Source organism: Crocuta crocuta, unplaced genomic scaffold (assembly GCF_008692635.1).
Source record: "Crocuta crocuta isolate KB4526 unplaced genomic scaffold, BGI_CrCroc_1.0 scaffold433, whole genome shotgun sequence".
In the NCBI taxonomy this organism is placed as follows: Eukaryota; Metazoa; Chordata; class Mammalia; order Carnivora; family Hyaenidae; genus Crocuta; species Crocuta crocuta.
The window spans coordinates 2,261,437-2,275,458 of NW_027530001.1; the positions used below are offsets into that span (position 1 = coordinate 2,261,437).

At 35.9% G+C, this 14,022-nt stretch overlaps 1 protein-coding gene across 3 annotated transcripts in view; it reads right to left on the bottom strand.

Annotated features, from left to right (window-relative positions):
- The window catches only part of PLD1 (phospholipase D1), a 208,221-nt gene that overhangs the window by 21,514 nt on the left and 172,685 nt on the right, over positions 1-14,022 (bottom strand). For all 3 annotated transcript variants that reach the window (XM_077763675.1, XM_077763676.1, XM_077763674.1), the window contains one exon: positions 1,566-1,700. In XM_077763675.1, the coding sequence (XP_077619801.1) occupies positions 1,566-1,700 (135 nt within the window). The remainder of the gene's footprint in view (positions 1-1,565; positions 1,701-14,022) is intronic.

Consider the following 14,022-nt stretch of genomic DNA (forward strand, 5'->3'; position numbering starts at 1 on the left):
GACTTCTGAAATCTTGCCGAAGAAATCAACTGAATTTTATTTGGCTCTGTTTGTTTGTTTTTCCATTTCAGCAAACATCAGTACTCTTCCTCTCCAACTGTCATTGTCAAATTTATTATGAAAATATTCTGAGACTGACTTCTGAAGAGGAAGGCCAGAGTAGCTTCGGGAAAATACGAGAAACCTTGTTCACTGGGGGAATAGGAGAGTCAGTAAATCCCTGATGAACTTTAATCCTGACAGAGAAACAGAGAGAAGACATAGATACTTTTCTAAATGCTCTGTGTAAGTATTAAAAGAATGTGTGTGTGTGTGTGTGTCTACACATATGTAAGTATCACCACACTGTGGTCTATATATTTTCTGGTTTCAGAATTACTTTTTCTGTCTTTTCAAATCATATTCCAGAGAAGACAATCTCATTACTCCTAGATACGAGGAGTTTTTTCCCCTCAATGGAGGATAGAGATGGAAAAGGCATATTTACTGCCAAAAGATTTCAAAACACTCTACAACACTTAGTTTCTCAAAGAATAGGGAAATATCTTATTGTAGTTGAGAAACTACATTTTATACATTTTTTCCTGGAAATTTTTTTAAGTTTTTATTTAAATTCCAGTTAGTTAACATACAGTATAATTAGTTTCAGGTGTATGGTTTAGTGACTCAACACTTCCATACATCACTTGATGCTCATTACAAGTGCACTCCTTAATCCCTGTCACCTATTTAATCCATCCCCTGCACCCACTTCCCCTGTGGTCACCATCAGTTTGTTCTCTACAGTTAAGAATCTGTTTCTTGGTTGCCTCTCTCTCTCATTTTTTCACATTGTTCATTTGTTTTATTTCTTAAATTCCACACATAAGTGAAATCATATGGCATTTTTCTTTCTCTAATTTATCTCACTTAGCATAATACTCTCTAGCTCCATCCATGTTGTTGCAACCGTAAGACTTCACTTCATTCTTGTTTATGGCTGCAAAATATTCCATGGCATGCATGCATGCATGCATGCATACATACATACATACATACATACATACATATATGGTGGCACTTCTTTATCCATGCATCAGTCAATGGACAGTTGGGCTGCTCATATTCCCTCCCCATGNACATACATACATACATACATACATACATACATATATGGTGGCACTCTTTATCCATGCATCAGTCAATGGACAGTTGGGCTGCTCATATTCCCTCCCCATGTCTTCCTCTCCAGCCCCTGAAATCTAGGTACTTAGATTCAAAATAAAAATAAGAAGGTAATAAAGAATTAATGAGAACGGCTGATTACTGCACTGCTGAGTTAAACCACTGCTCTGGATACTGTAATTTGCACAATGGCTATTTAGTTGCTCTGTGCCTTTGTTTCTTCACAGATGAAAACAGGGGTAATTAGAAAGGCCAAAAGTGAAAAGACTGCTTAGAAATGTTTTAGATATCATGTAACAGTCCCTCTCAACTGCAAAGGAATCTTGGGAGGAAGAGAAAGAAGGATATTTGCATGAAGTAAGTCAACCAGCAAGTAACACAATTATAGACCGTGTACTTACCAATAATAACAGTGTTGTCATCAGCAATTAGCAGCTTGCTGTGGACATAGATGAGCTCAGTGACTAGGTTTCCTTCAAGCTCTGCATGTGTTCTAAGGCCACAGAATGATATGTAATTTATCCACTGATTGCCAACTATAAAGTAAAAAAGAAAGTATTAAAATGACTATGACCTAGCTCAATAAAGGCACATTACATGTGACTGTTTTTCAAAACAAATATACTCATCACATAGGTGGTTAATAATAGATTGTATAGTGTGTGTGTGTGTGTGTGTGTGTGTGTGTGTGTGTAATATCAGAACTCACTCAGGGTCTATTTTTGCTATCAGAAGAATCTTGTACTATTAATATGGATGGCTATGCATTAAAAATCCACACTGGAGTGCTTGCTATAAATTTTTTTTCTGAGGCAATCCAAAAACATATCAAATATGAACATTTTATTTTAATGATCTAGCAAGCAATGACTAATGAGTGATAATTAAAGCAGAGCCAGAGTAGATAACCTAAGACTTCAGTGTCATGTTTGCATCTATCTTGGTTGACACCTGCTGCAGCTTAAATCAGAGGCAAAAATATTATGCCCAAACTACTTGACATATACATAGTTTGTAGTATTTTCAACACAGAGCAGCAGTTAAATTTTACAGACTTTGTGTAAATAAAAATGTTGGCAATTGAACAACACTCCTCCTAAATCGTTAAAATTAGGAAATGAAAGAATCCTAACTACATTTGGCTTTGGAGACTTTTCTTCAGAGCAAGTGGTACCAAGCATGTACTTTAAAGTCCTGCCCTCTCATCGCAGGATGGCCATTTATGTGGTAAGAAGAAATGTATTCCATGCCAAGCCAACCCATAACCATTATCTTGGCATGAATGTTAGTCACACACTTTTATGGTCCTTCTCCCACACAGCAGTTGTCCTGGATAAGGAAAGTCTTATACTAAGAATAAATGGAGTGGAACCAAACCATCACGGATTCTAATAGAAAGAGAATATATATTTTTTTCTTTAAGGGAATCTGAAGCATCCTAAGAGAAACAATGGCAGTTCATGTTCTGTTTACTGAAGTTTCCATGTATTACTGATGCTTTCTATTATTCTGTTGATGTTACTCAGTATTTCTATTAAATCTGGGGATCTTGGAAAGAAATTCATTCATAGGTTATATAGAGAGATTGGTATATTTACAGAAAGCCCTTCCCTTATATATGTAAGTAATATTGTACCTCTGTTTGCCAAGAGTTGATGTGTTGGTATACTAGTACATCATGTGTAAGAGACGCATTCCTAAAAAGATTCATATATGTAAGATTTTTGTAAATAAATTTCTTCCCCATTTGTTAATGTTATTTTGGAAAGATGCCTCATCTAAAGCATCAACTCCTCTTGAACTGTTCTCTGACCCAGAGGAAAGAAATATTTCCTCTTTTAAGCCTATCATGCCCACAAAATTCCTGGAAAATATTTCTAACATACACCTAATGTATTATTTTACAAACATTCATTTAATCCCCCATTTCTTCTACTGTTAAGGAGGTCTTATACATTTTTGTATCCCTATCCTTGCATATTGCTAAAAGAAGGTGAGTAAATGAGTGAACGGATAAATGGATAGTCAGGTGACAGCTAATATTTTTAGCTTTATCAATTTAGCTCTGTATCATTAATTTTCCTGCAGCTGGCTCATGATCTAAAATTTTAAGATATAAAGCAGATTTTTAAAGGAATCATGGAGAAAATTCCTTGCTAAAGTAAATACATTTTTGCAGTAACTTCCCATAAAAAATTCACATTGAACAATAAGGTAGGCCAATGGTTCTCAGTGTGCATACAGACTGCCTCTGTGAAGACCTGTCAGAAATAGAATCTGGAAACCTTCCCCAGAGGTCCTGAGTCAACTAGAAATCTATAATCCAGTAAGGGCCTTAGGGGATAGCATTCTTTTGGAGGTTTCTGGCTTTGTTTGGGGTTTCTGGTTTTGAGTGACAATGTTGTAGAGCTTTGTCATTTAAGGATTTGACATTCATTAGTGGTACATATTCAGAAAATGATACACCATGCCAAAGTGAGATGCATTCTAGTGGTGCAAGTCTGCTCAATATGAGGACATCCATTAATATAAAACATGATATTGATCAATCTGGGGAGAAAAATCATATGATTTTTATAACAGATGCTGAAAAGCTTTTTACACAATTCAGCATCCATTCTGGATAAAAATAATAAAGAAAGCAGAAAATGAATACTTTCTTAACATGCTTAAAACTATATAATATACCTATTATACACATATAATATGCGTGCGTGTGTATAATATCTTCAGTACTATTTAATGTTGCCTTGAAGGTATCAGCCAATGAATTTAGATGAGAAAAATCACATAAGTAAAACCATCTCCATTTCCAGATAATATGATAGTACACCTAGGAATTAATGATAAAACTATCTCAAATGATAAAAGAATTAAATATGATAACAGGATATAAATTAACATATAGAAATCAATGGCCTTCATACACACAAACAATAACTATTTAGAGGAAAAAAATCAGAGAAAATGTTGCTTACCAAAAAAAAAAACAAAAAAAAGATAAAACACAAAGATAAACAATGATCAGTAGGAGTAAGAAATCTTTATGAAGAAAAAATTAAAACACTATCAAAAGACACAGTAGATTTGAACAAATAAAAAGACACACCTTTTCTGGGATAGAACAATTCAACACTAAAAAGATGCCAACTCTGTCCATTTTAACTTACAAATTTAACATAATCTCAGCAGAAATACCAACCTGTTTTTTGGAACTAGTAAACTTGATATTATAGTTCATATGGAAAAATAAATATCTAAAAATGGCTATGAAAAAATTTGGAAAAGAAAAACTATGAGGGGGCATTAGCCCTATCTGATATTAACACATACTATAAAGTCTGTATAATTAAAACAATGCTACACCAGCATATAAAAAACAATTAAACTAATGAATTCAACAGAAAGTCAAGAAATAGACCTAGGCACATATAAAATTTTTGCATATGATAAAGGTGGCATCTCAAATGACAAAGACTTTTACATAAAGACCTAGGGCTTATAAACAAAAGGGTTAGTATCATTGCATAGCTCTTTGAGAAAGAAAAATTATATACATACCTCATACCAATCACAAGAATAAACTCCAAATGGACCAGAGATAGAAATGCAAGCAAATGAAACAATACAAGTGTTAGAAGAAAACAGAGTGGATTCTTACATAGCCTAAGTGTAAGGAAGTCTTATGACTACCTAGCGACAATACAAGAAATATGTCAGTAAACTTTGGCTAGATTTATAAAAACCACATGACACAAAACATCACAAGCAAAAAAAAAAAAAAAAGAAAAGAAAAGAAAAGAAAAGAAAAGTGACAAAGCAGGAGAAGGTTTTGCAGTAAGTATATATCACAGATAAAGAGCTAAGAGGTCCAAACATATAATGAACTCTTAATAACCGAAGGGAGAAAAAGATTAAAATCTTGATGGAAAAAAATGTACAAAAGACATAAACAAATTCACACACACAAAAAGACACATTTGAAAAGATATTCTTCCTCACTCATAACAGAAATGTGAAACGACACTGAGAAACCATTTCTTACCTATGGGATTGGCCAAAAATAACATACCTTGTCAGTGAGACTGGGTTGAAGCAGGCTCTGTCACACACTGGTGGCAAGAAACCAAACTGATACAAATGGGTGTGTATGTGTGTGATGATTTGGCAATATTTAACAAAAAGTGTATTTTAAAAATTATTTTATTTTGTTTAGTTTTAGATCATGATAAAGTGCACTTTTTAATCCCCATCACATAGCTTAACCATCCTCTGATCTACCTCCCCTCTGGCAATCATCAGTTTGTTCTCTATAATTAAGAGTCTGTTTCTTGGTTTGTCTCTTTTTTTTCCTTTGCTCATTTGTTTTAGTTCTTAAATTCCACCTAAGAGTGAGATCATACGGGATTTGTCTTTCTCTGACTGACTTATTTCAGTTAGGATTAGCAATTCCACCCTAGAAATTTACCCTAAATGTACACTTCCAACAATTAAGAATATATATGCACAAGGTTATTCACTGCATAACTGTAACTGAAACATACTGAAAACAATCTAAATGCCCACCCAGAAGCGAATGATTGAACGGACCATGGCAAATCTATACACAGAAGACCATGCAGACGTCAAAAGGAATGAATAGTTCTACGAATTGATATGGGAGAAGTAAAAACATATACATATATCTGCTCATTTGTACAAAAAGAAACACTGCAAGAATAATCTAGCAACTGAAAAAAATTGGCTACAGAGAGAGGATGTAAGGGAAATAGGATAGAAAAGATGGGTGGGGAGGAAACTGACAGAAAGTATGGGGAAGTGACATTTATCTAAGTATTTTATCTAAGCCATTTTTGTGGTTCTGATTATTGGAAGTATATTGCACACACACACAAAAATCAAGAAAAATATAGAAAAAGGCCTCTAAAATAGAATACAGACTGAAGCAAATGAATCTAACTGTATTTCAAAATAATAACATAATCCAAGTAAATTTTGAACACGAACATTTGAGTATACACCCTTAGCTAAGGACAAAGAGAACTATAAACAAATACTGAATTCTGGGGGTGGATTCATTTTCCACAGTGGTATGGGCTAGCAATTCTAAAATGATTTTCTGTGTATTCTAGGCTTGAGGAAATAAATACATCCATTGTTATATGACAAGAGCCAGATTTCTCACTGTGAGAGAAAAAAGTTTTAAAAATATAAAGAGAGATGTCTAGAAGGAACTCTGTGGTGTGGGTTTGGAATTGGAAGCCTTAGCATGGAGACAGGCAGATGGATTAATAGATATATCAATGGGTGATAGATAGGTAATGTGTATACCATAGGTCTTAAAGCAATGACATCCCAGTAGCAATGATCATTTCTAGCACCAGGATTTTGGTCTTTAAATGTCATTTTCCATTAGAAGAATCTAGGTTTCTTAGAGAAATGGCTGACTCTAGAGCTAATTCTGGGACTATATAAGGTAACTATAGAACTCTTCTTGGGCCACCAAGGGGGGGAAAAAAAGGCTGATGGGAACATATTAAAAGCATAGATGAGCCAGCTTATAGAGGTACTCACTGGCCAACCCTGTGTAAGCTAGGCATTAAAATTACACTCACAAAATAAAATAGGAATCTGTAAGTCCATACCAACACAAATACATAAATACATAAATGGGGAAGAAGGGAAGCTTCACTTACAGTAGAATTCCAAGTAAGAAATTGAAAGGAAAGTAGTAAATATAGAAGAAATGATGAGATTAAAAAATCAGCACTTGGCAAATATCATAGTAGTCATAATTGAATCATGTAGTAATAATTGATTCAGGTAAGAATCATTAATGTATGCTAAAAACTGTGGGTGAATGCTGGATGAAAAGCAAGAAGATATTTATATAGGCTCAAAGTGCATTCTACAAAATACTTATTTTTTTTAATGTTTTATTTATTTCTGAGAGAGAGAGACAGCGTGAGCAGGGGAGGTTCAGAGAGAGAGGGAGATACAGAATCTGAAACAGACTTCAGGCTCTGAGCTAACTGTCAGCACAGAGCCCGATGTGGGGCCCAAACCCATGAACTGTGTGACCATGACCTGAGCCGAAGTCAGACGCCTAACCGACTGAGCCACCCAGATGCCCCTCTACAAAATACTTATTAATCAAAAGAGGAAAAATAGCCATTTTATAGGGGGGAAACCTGGTAGATAACCACCTTCACTAAATGGTTAAAGTTAGAACCAGTAATACAAACCAATATACAACCAGTAATGGGGCAAACCCATAACACGTTCCTCCTGATACAGTGCACAAAGGGGAACACATCACTTCTGCAATGTTCCTGCTTGAAATTCACAACCTGAATCTCATCATGAGGAAACAATAGATAAAAACAAACTGAAGGCTATTTTACAAAATAATGAGTTTCCACACTTTAAATATACCAGGATCACCANTGAGCAATGATTTCAGATTAAAGGAAAATAAAGATCCATGACAACTATATTGCAACACATGATTGCTGAATGTCTCCTGAACCAGAAGGAAACATTTACCCCCTTTTGCTATAAAGGACACTAGTAGGACAATTGGCAAAATTCCAGTAAGGTGTATAAGTAAGATAATAGTATTACATCAATGGTTAATTTCATCAATTTTGATAATGGAACTCTACCTGCTTTTTTCAATGTCTTTTTTTTCTTTTCAGAAGTACACACTCAAGTATTTAGGGGTAAATGGGCATTATGGCTATAACTTATATATCCTAATATATATATATATATGATATCATATCATATGATATCTATGTATCATAAGAAATGGTTCTTAGGAGAAAAACACACCTGTCTACGAATCTATTACCAAAAAAAGAGAAAACAAAGAAGGTAACAGGTTAACATTTGGGTAATCAGGATGAAGGGTATGTGGCAGTTCTGGAAGACCTACTGTAAGTCTGAAACCATTTTAAAATAATTTAAAAAGATTAGTGATACTGACTAGCTTAGCAGCCTGAAGGTTTAAGACATGTAATAGTATGTAATTTTTGAAGGTGCAGATTTGTGCCATTCTATAGCAAGGCTGGAAAGTATCTGCAACATATCAATTAAGTGGGAGAGCCTCAAGCCCACTGTCCATACTACTTTCATTCATCCTTGCCTCTGAAATAACTGCTGTGAAGTGATCAAAACTTTGTTTCTTTGTGAAAAATGCCTCTTACAGAATAAGAAAGCTTAAGGTTAGGACCAGTAACAGAACCCAAAAGGAAAGATCAGGGTGCTAGCCAGAAAGTGGACATTTTTATGTGTTTCTAAATCTATTTATTTATTTTGAGAGAAAAAGAGAGAGGACATGAACAGGGGAGAGGCAGAGAGGGAGAGAGAGAGAATCCCAAGCTGGGTTCACACTGTCAGCATGGAGCCCGACGTAGGACTTGAACCCACAAACTGTAAGATCATGACCTGAAACAAAATCAGAGTTGGCTGCTTAACCAAGTGAGCCACCCAGGGGCCCAGGACATTTTAGATTAATACAGTGTAGCCTGTCAAGTGAAGTGGGGGCATCCATCTAAGATGTGAATGATCCCACCATACATGCCATGTGAAAAAAAGAAAAAGTTATTTTGGCCAGTACTGTATTCTATAAAGAAAACTGGCTTGGCACTGGGTGACTCAAGTCAGTTAAGCCTCTGACTTTTTAAAAAATTTTTTAAATGTTTTATTTATTTCTGAGAGAGAGAGAGAGAGAGAGCGAGCATGAGCAGGGGAGGGTCAGAAAGAGAGAAAGATACAGAATCTGAAATAGGCTCCAGGCTCTGAGCTGGCTGTCAGCATAGAGCCTAACGCGGGGCTCGAACCCATGAACCATGAGATCATGACCTGAGCCGAAGTCGGACGCTGAACCAGCTGAGCCACCCAGGCACCCAAGCCTCTGACTCTTGATTTGGGCCCAGGGTTGTGGGATCAAGCCTCACACTGGGCTCTGCACTGACTGTGTAGCCTGCTTTAGATTCTCTCTTTCTCTCTGCCCCTCTCCCCTGCTCGCAGGACAAAGTTCACAATGTTTACTTGTAGTGTGGGGATATGCTGAATAAAACAAGTACTTTTCGAGGAAAGAATGAGAAAGCCAGGGGCATGTAGAAGCATTAATATAAAGCCATTAATAGAAAAGTATCAGGAGGTTTCCAAATTATACGTCATGGGGGTATGTGAGCATCTGGAGGTTTATATAGGGCCCTAGGACATATCTGTTAGGAACTTTGGTGTATAGATGTACCATCAAAAGATAGGAAATTCAATACAACAGACTCTTGATGTTTATAAGAAAGCTTTGTGAAAGGATTTCAAGAGTTGTTATAGGCTTTTGCTACTTAAAAAGTTGTAGTTCTTGTGAGGCGCCTGGGCAGCTCAACCAGTTAAGCTTTTTTGGGCTTTGGTTCAGGTCATGATCTCATGACTTGTGTGAGTCTGAGCCCCGCATTGGGCTCTGTGCTGTTAACACAGAGCCTGCTCAGGATTCTCTCTCTCCCCCTCTCTCTCTGACCCTCCTCCACTCTCGGTCTCAAAATTAATAAAGAATTACAAAAAAAAAAAAAAGTAGCACTTCATATAGGCATTTTTTTAAATGTTTTATTTATTTCTAGGAGAGAGAGAGAGAGAGAGAGAGAGAGACAGCATGAGCAGGGGAGGGTCAGAGACAGAGGGAGTCACAGACTGAAACAGGCTCCAGGCTCTGAGCTGGCAGTCAGCACAGAGCCCGACGCGGGGCTCGAACCCACGAACCGCGAGATCATGACCTAAGCGAAAGTCGGACGCTTAACCGACTAAGCCACCCAGGCGCCCCCATATAGGCACATTTCTAATCCTGACTGAAAACCTCTAGACCTTGTGTTAAATTATATTAAATTGGCTGCTGAAATGTCATAATACAAAAAATTATAAAAATGATAAAGTAATGCTTTAAATTAAACACTAAATCCCTGAAGATTGCTGTATATGATAATTATAGTACACTAATAGCTGCTGGTTTTCTTTTCAGGAATTGTAACATATTCATAGCAGAAGTTTTGTTATTTCTAAAGAATTGAAACAGTAGAGAACTATAGTTATTTATCCAGTTAGAGATTAGCTAGTTCGTGTGTTTAAAACCCACTACACATTTACAAAAACAAAACTAACAATATAACATTGTGCCTCAGAAAGGGGCGTTATGTAATTAATCTGTTCTTTATGTTAAGAGTGTGAACATTTTTCCCACTGAGATGCCTGATTTTGACTTGTTCCCAGGGTACTTGGAAATCTTTTCATATGAGGGCTTAGCATTGAAATTACTTCTTGTGTTAAAATCCAATTTTTCCCCTGAATAGCCAAAGACAGGAAAAGGGTCCAGGGCCAAAGGAATGCTTTATAATAAGCTCAGGCATTTTTATGGTCAAGAAACTAAACAATAGGCTTATTCTGACTTTTTATTCTCCTATAACCTCACTGTTGCATATTTACTAGTCACTGTCAGCACTGAATGGCTTTCCCGATTTTGTTTTTGGCAATATTTCTTTTAGAGACTTATTCATTCATTATCATCTTCATTTTAAGCCATTTGAGACAGAGACAGGGATAATGCTCTGGTAAATCTTCCCTGTCCTAGACGCAATGAGATACAACCTTGAGAGTATTTATTATTGGTGATGTACACGCCCCATGTCTAAAGATGTCTCATGTTTCCAGAGAGTTGACTGAGCAGATCATTAGCGACAAATTATGTAGGAGCCCCGCCCCCCCACGAGTATATATTTAAATTATCATGTACTAAAAGCTTAATTTATTATTTTTAAAGCTTCCAAATCATTTATAAATCCACATACCATACAATCCACTCCTTTAAAGTATATAATTCAGTGGGTTTTTTTTTTCAGTACCTTCACAAAGCTGTACAATCACCACCACTATCTCATTTTAAGACATTTTTTATTAATCCAAACAGAGATGCCATCCCCATTGGAAGTCAAACCCCATTCTACTCTCTCCACACCCTCGCAATGACTAATTTACTTTCTTGACTCTATAGATTTACCTATTAAAAACATTTCATAAAAATGGAATTATACAATATGTGGCCTTTTGTGTCTGGCTTCTTTGTACTTACCATAACATTCTCAAGATTCATCCATGTTGTAGCTTGTAAGAGTACATTTCTTTTTATATGTAAATAATATTCCATTGTATGGATATAAACATTCTGTTTCTACATTTGTCAGTTAGTGGATATTTGGGTTATTTTAACTTTTTCTCTATTATGAATAAAGCTGCTATAAACGTTCATGTACAAGTTTTTGTGTGGACATATATTCTCAGTTCTCTTCAGGATATACTATGGAGCAGAACTGCTGGGTTACATGGTAACTCTATGTTTAATTTATAAGGAACTACTAATTTGCTTTTCAAAAGAGCCTGTGCCATTTTTTGTAAAGGTTTTATTTAAATTCCAGTCAGTTAGCATAAGGTGCGATATTAGTTTCAAGTGTACAATTTAGTGATTCAACACTTCCATACAACACCTGGTGTTCATCACAGCAAGTGATCCCCATCACTTATTCTATCCATCCTCCCACCCATCGCCTCTCTGGTAACCATCAGTTTGTTCTCTATAGTTGAGTCTCTTCTTGATTTGCCTCTCTTACTCTCTCACTCTTTTTTTTTCTTTGCTGGTTTTATTTTGTTTCTTAAATTCCACATATGAGTGAAATCATATGGTATTGGTCTTTCTCTGACTGACTTATTTCGCTTAGCATCATACACTCTAGATCCATCAATGTCATTGCAAATGGCGAGATTTCACTCTTTTATATTCCATTTTATATACATATATGCTACACCTTTTTTAACCAAACATAAGTTGATGATGGAGTCCATAGTTTTCTATAGTTTTCAGCATACAGATCTGTTACTTCTCTGGTTAGGTTTATTTCTAGGTATCTTACGGTCTTTGGTACAACCATAAATGGGATCAATTCCTTGATTTCTCATTCTGCTGCTTTATTATTAGCATATAGTAATGCAACCCATTTCTGTACATTGATCTTATATCCTGTGACTCCTGAATTCAGGTATCAGTTCTAGCAGTTTTTTGATGGAGTCTCCCAGGTTTTCCATCTATAGTATCATGTCATCTGCAAAGAATGAAAGTTTGACTTCTTTGCCAATTTGTGTGCCTTTTATTTCTTTTTTGTTGTCTGATTGCTGAGGCTAGGATTTCCAGTACTATGCTGAACAAAAGTGGTGAGAGTGGACATCCCTATCGTGTTCCTGACCTTAGAGGGGAAGCTCTCAGTTTTTCCCCATTGAGGATGATATGGCCGTCGGTCTTTCATATATGGCTTTTATGAATTAATGTATGTTCATTCTATCCCTACTTTCTTGAGGGCTTTTACCAAGAAAAAAATGCTGTACTTTGTCAAATGATTGTTCTGCATCTATTGAGAAGATCATATGGTTCTTATCCTTTCTTTTATTAATATGGTAGATCACACTGATCGATTTACAAGTATTGAACCAGCCCTACAGCCCAGGAGTAAATCCTACTTGATCAGAGTGAATGATTCTTTTAATGTATAGTTGAATTCAATTTACTAGTATCTTGTTGAGAATTTTTACATCCAGGTCCCGCAGGGATATTGGCCTGTAATTCTCCTTTTTAGTGGGGTCTTTGTCTGGTTTGGGAATCAAGGTAATGTTGGCTTCATAGAATGAGTTTGGAAGCCTTCCTTCCATTTCTATTTTTTCAAACAGTTTGAGAAGAATAGGTATTAACTCTTCTTTAAATGTCTGGTAGAATTCCCTGGGAAGCCATCTGGCCCATGAATCTTATTTGTTGAGAGATTTTTGATAATTGATTTAATTCCTTTGCTGGTATGGGCCTGTTCAAATTTCTGTTTCTTCCTGTTTGAGTTTTGGTAGTGTCCGAGTTTCTAGGAAATTTCCTACTCTTCCAGGTTGTTCAGTTTGTTAGCATATAATTTTTCATAGCATTCTCTTATTGCATTGCTTTGGTGTTCGTTGTCGTCTCTCCTCTTTCCTTCATGATTTTATCTATTTGGGTCCTCTCTCTTTTCTTTTTGAGAAGTCTGGCTAGGGATTTATCAATTTTATTTCTTTTTTCAAAAAACTAGCTTTTATTTTATTTATTAAAATTTTTTTTAATGTTTATTTAGTTTTGAGAGAAAGAGAGACAAAGTGAGAGTGGAGGAGGGGCTGAGAGACAAGGAGATAAAGAATCTGAAGCAGGCTCCTGGCTCTAAGCTGTCAGCACAGAGCTCAAAGCAGGGCTTAAAACCATGGACTGTGAGATAATGACCTGAGCCAAAGTCAGAAAGCTAACTGACTAAGCCACCCAGGCGCCCCGACAAAAAACTAGCTTTTAGTTTCATTGATCTGTTTTACTGTTTGTTTGTTTGTTTCTACATCGTTTACTTCTGCTCTAATCTTTATTATTTCCCTTCAGCTAATTTTGGGCTTTATTTGCTGCTCCTTTTCTAGCTCCTTTAGGTGTAAGGTTAGGTTATGTATTTGAGACCTTTCTTGGTCTTGAGACAGGACTGAATTGCAATGTATTTTTCCTCTTATGACCAACTTTCCTGTATCCCAAAGGGTTTTCAGAGTCATGTTTTCATTTTTGTTTGCTTCCATGTATTTTTTATTTCTTCTTTAATTTCCTGGTTAACCCATTCATACTTTAGTAGGATGTTCTTTAACTTCCATATATTTGAGAGCTTTCCAAATTTTTTCTTGTGGTTGATTTCAAGTTTCATAGCGTGATGATCTGCAAATATGCATGGTATGATCTCAATCATTTTGTGCCTTTGGAGGGCTGATTTG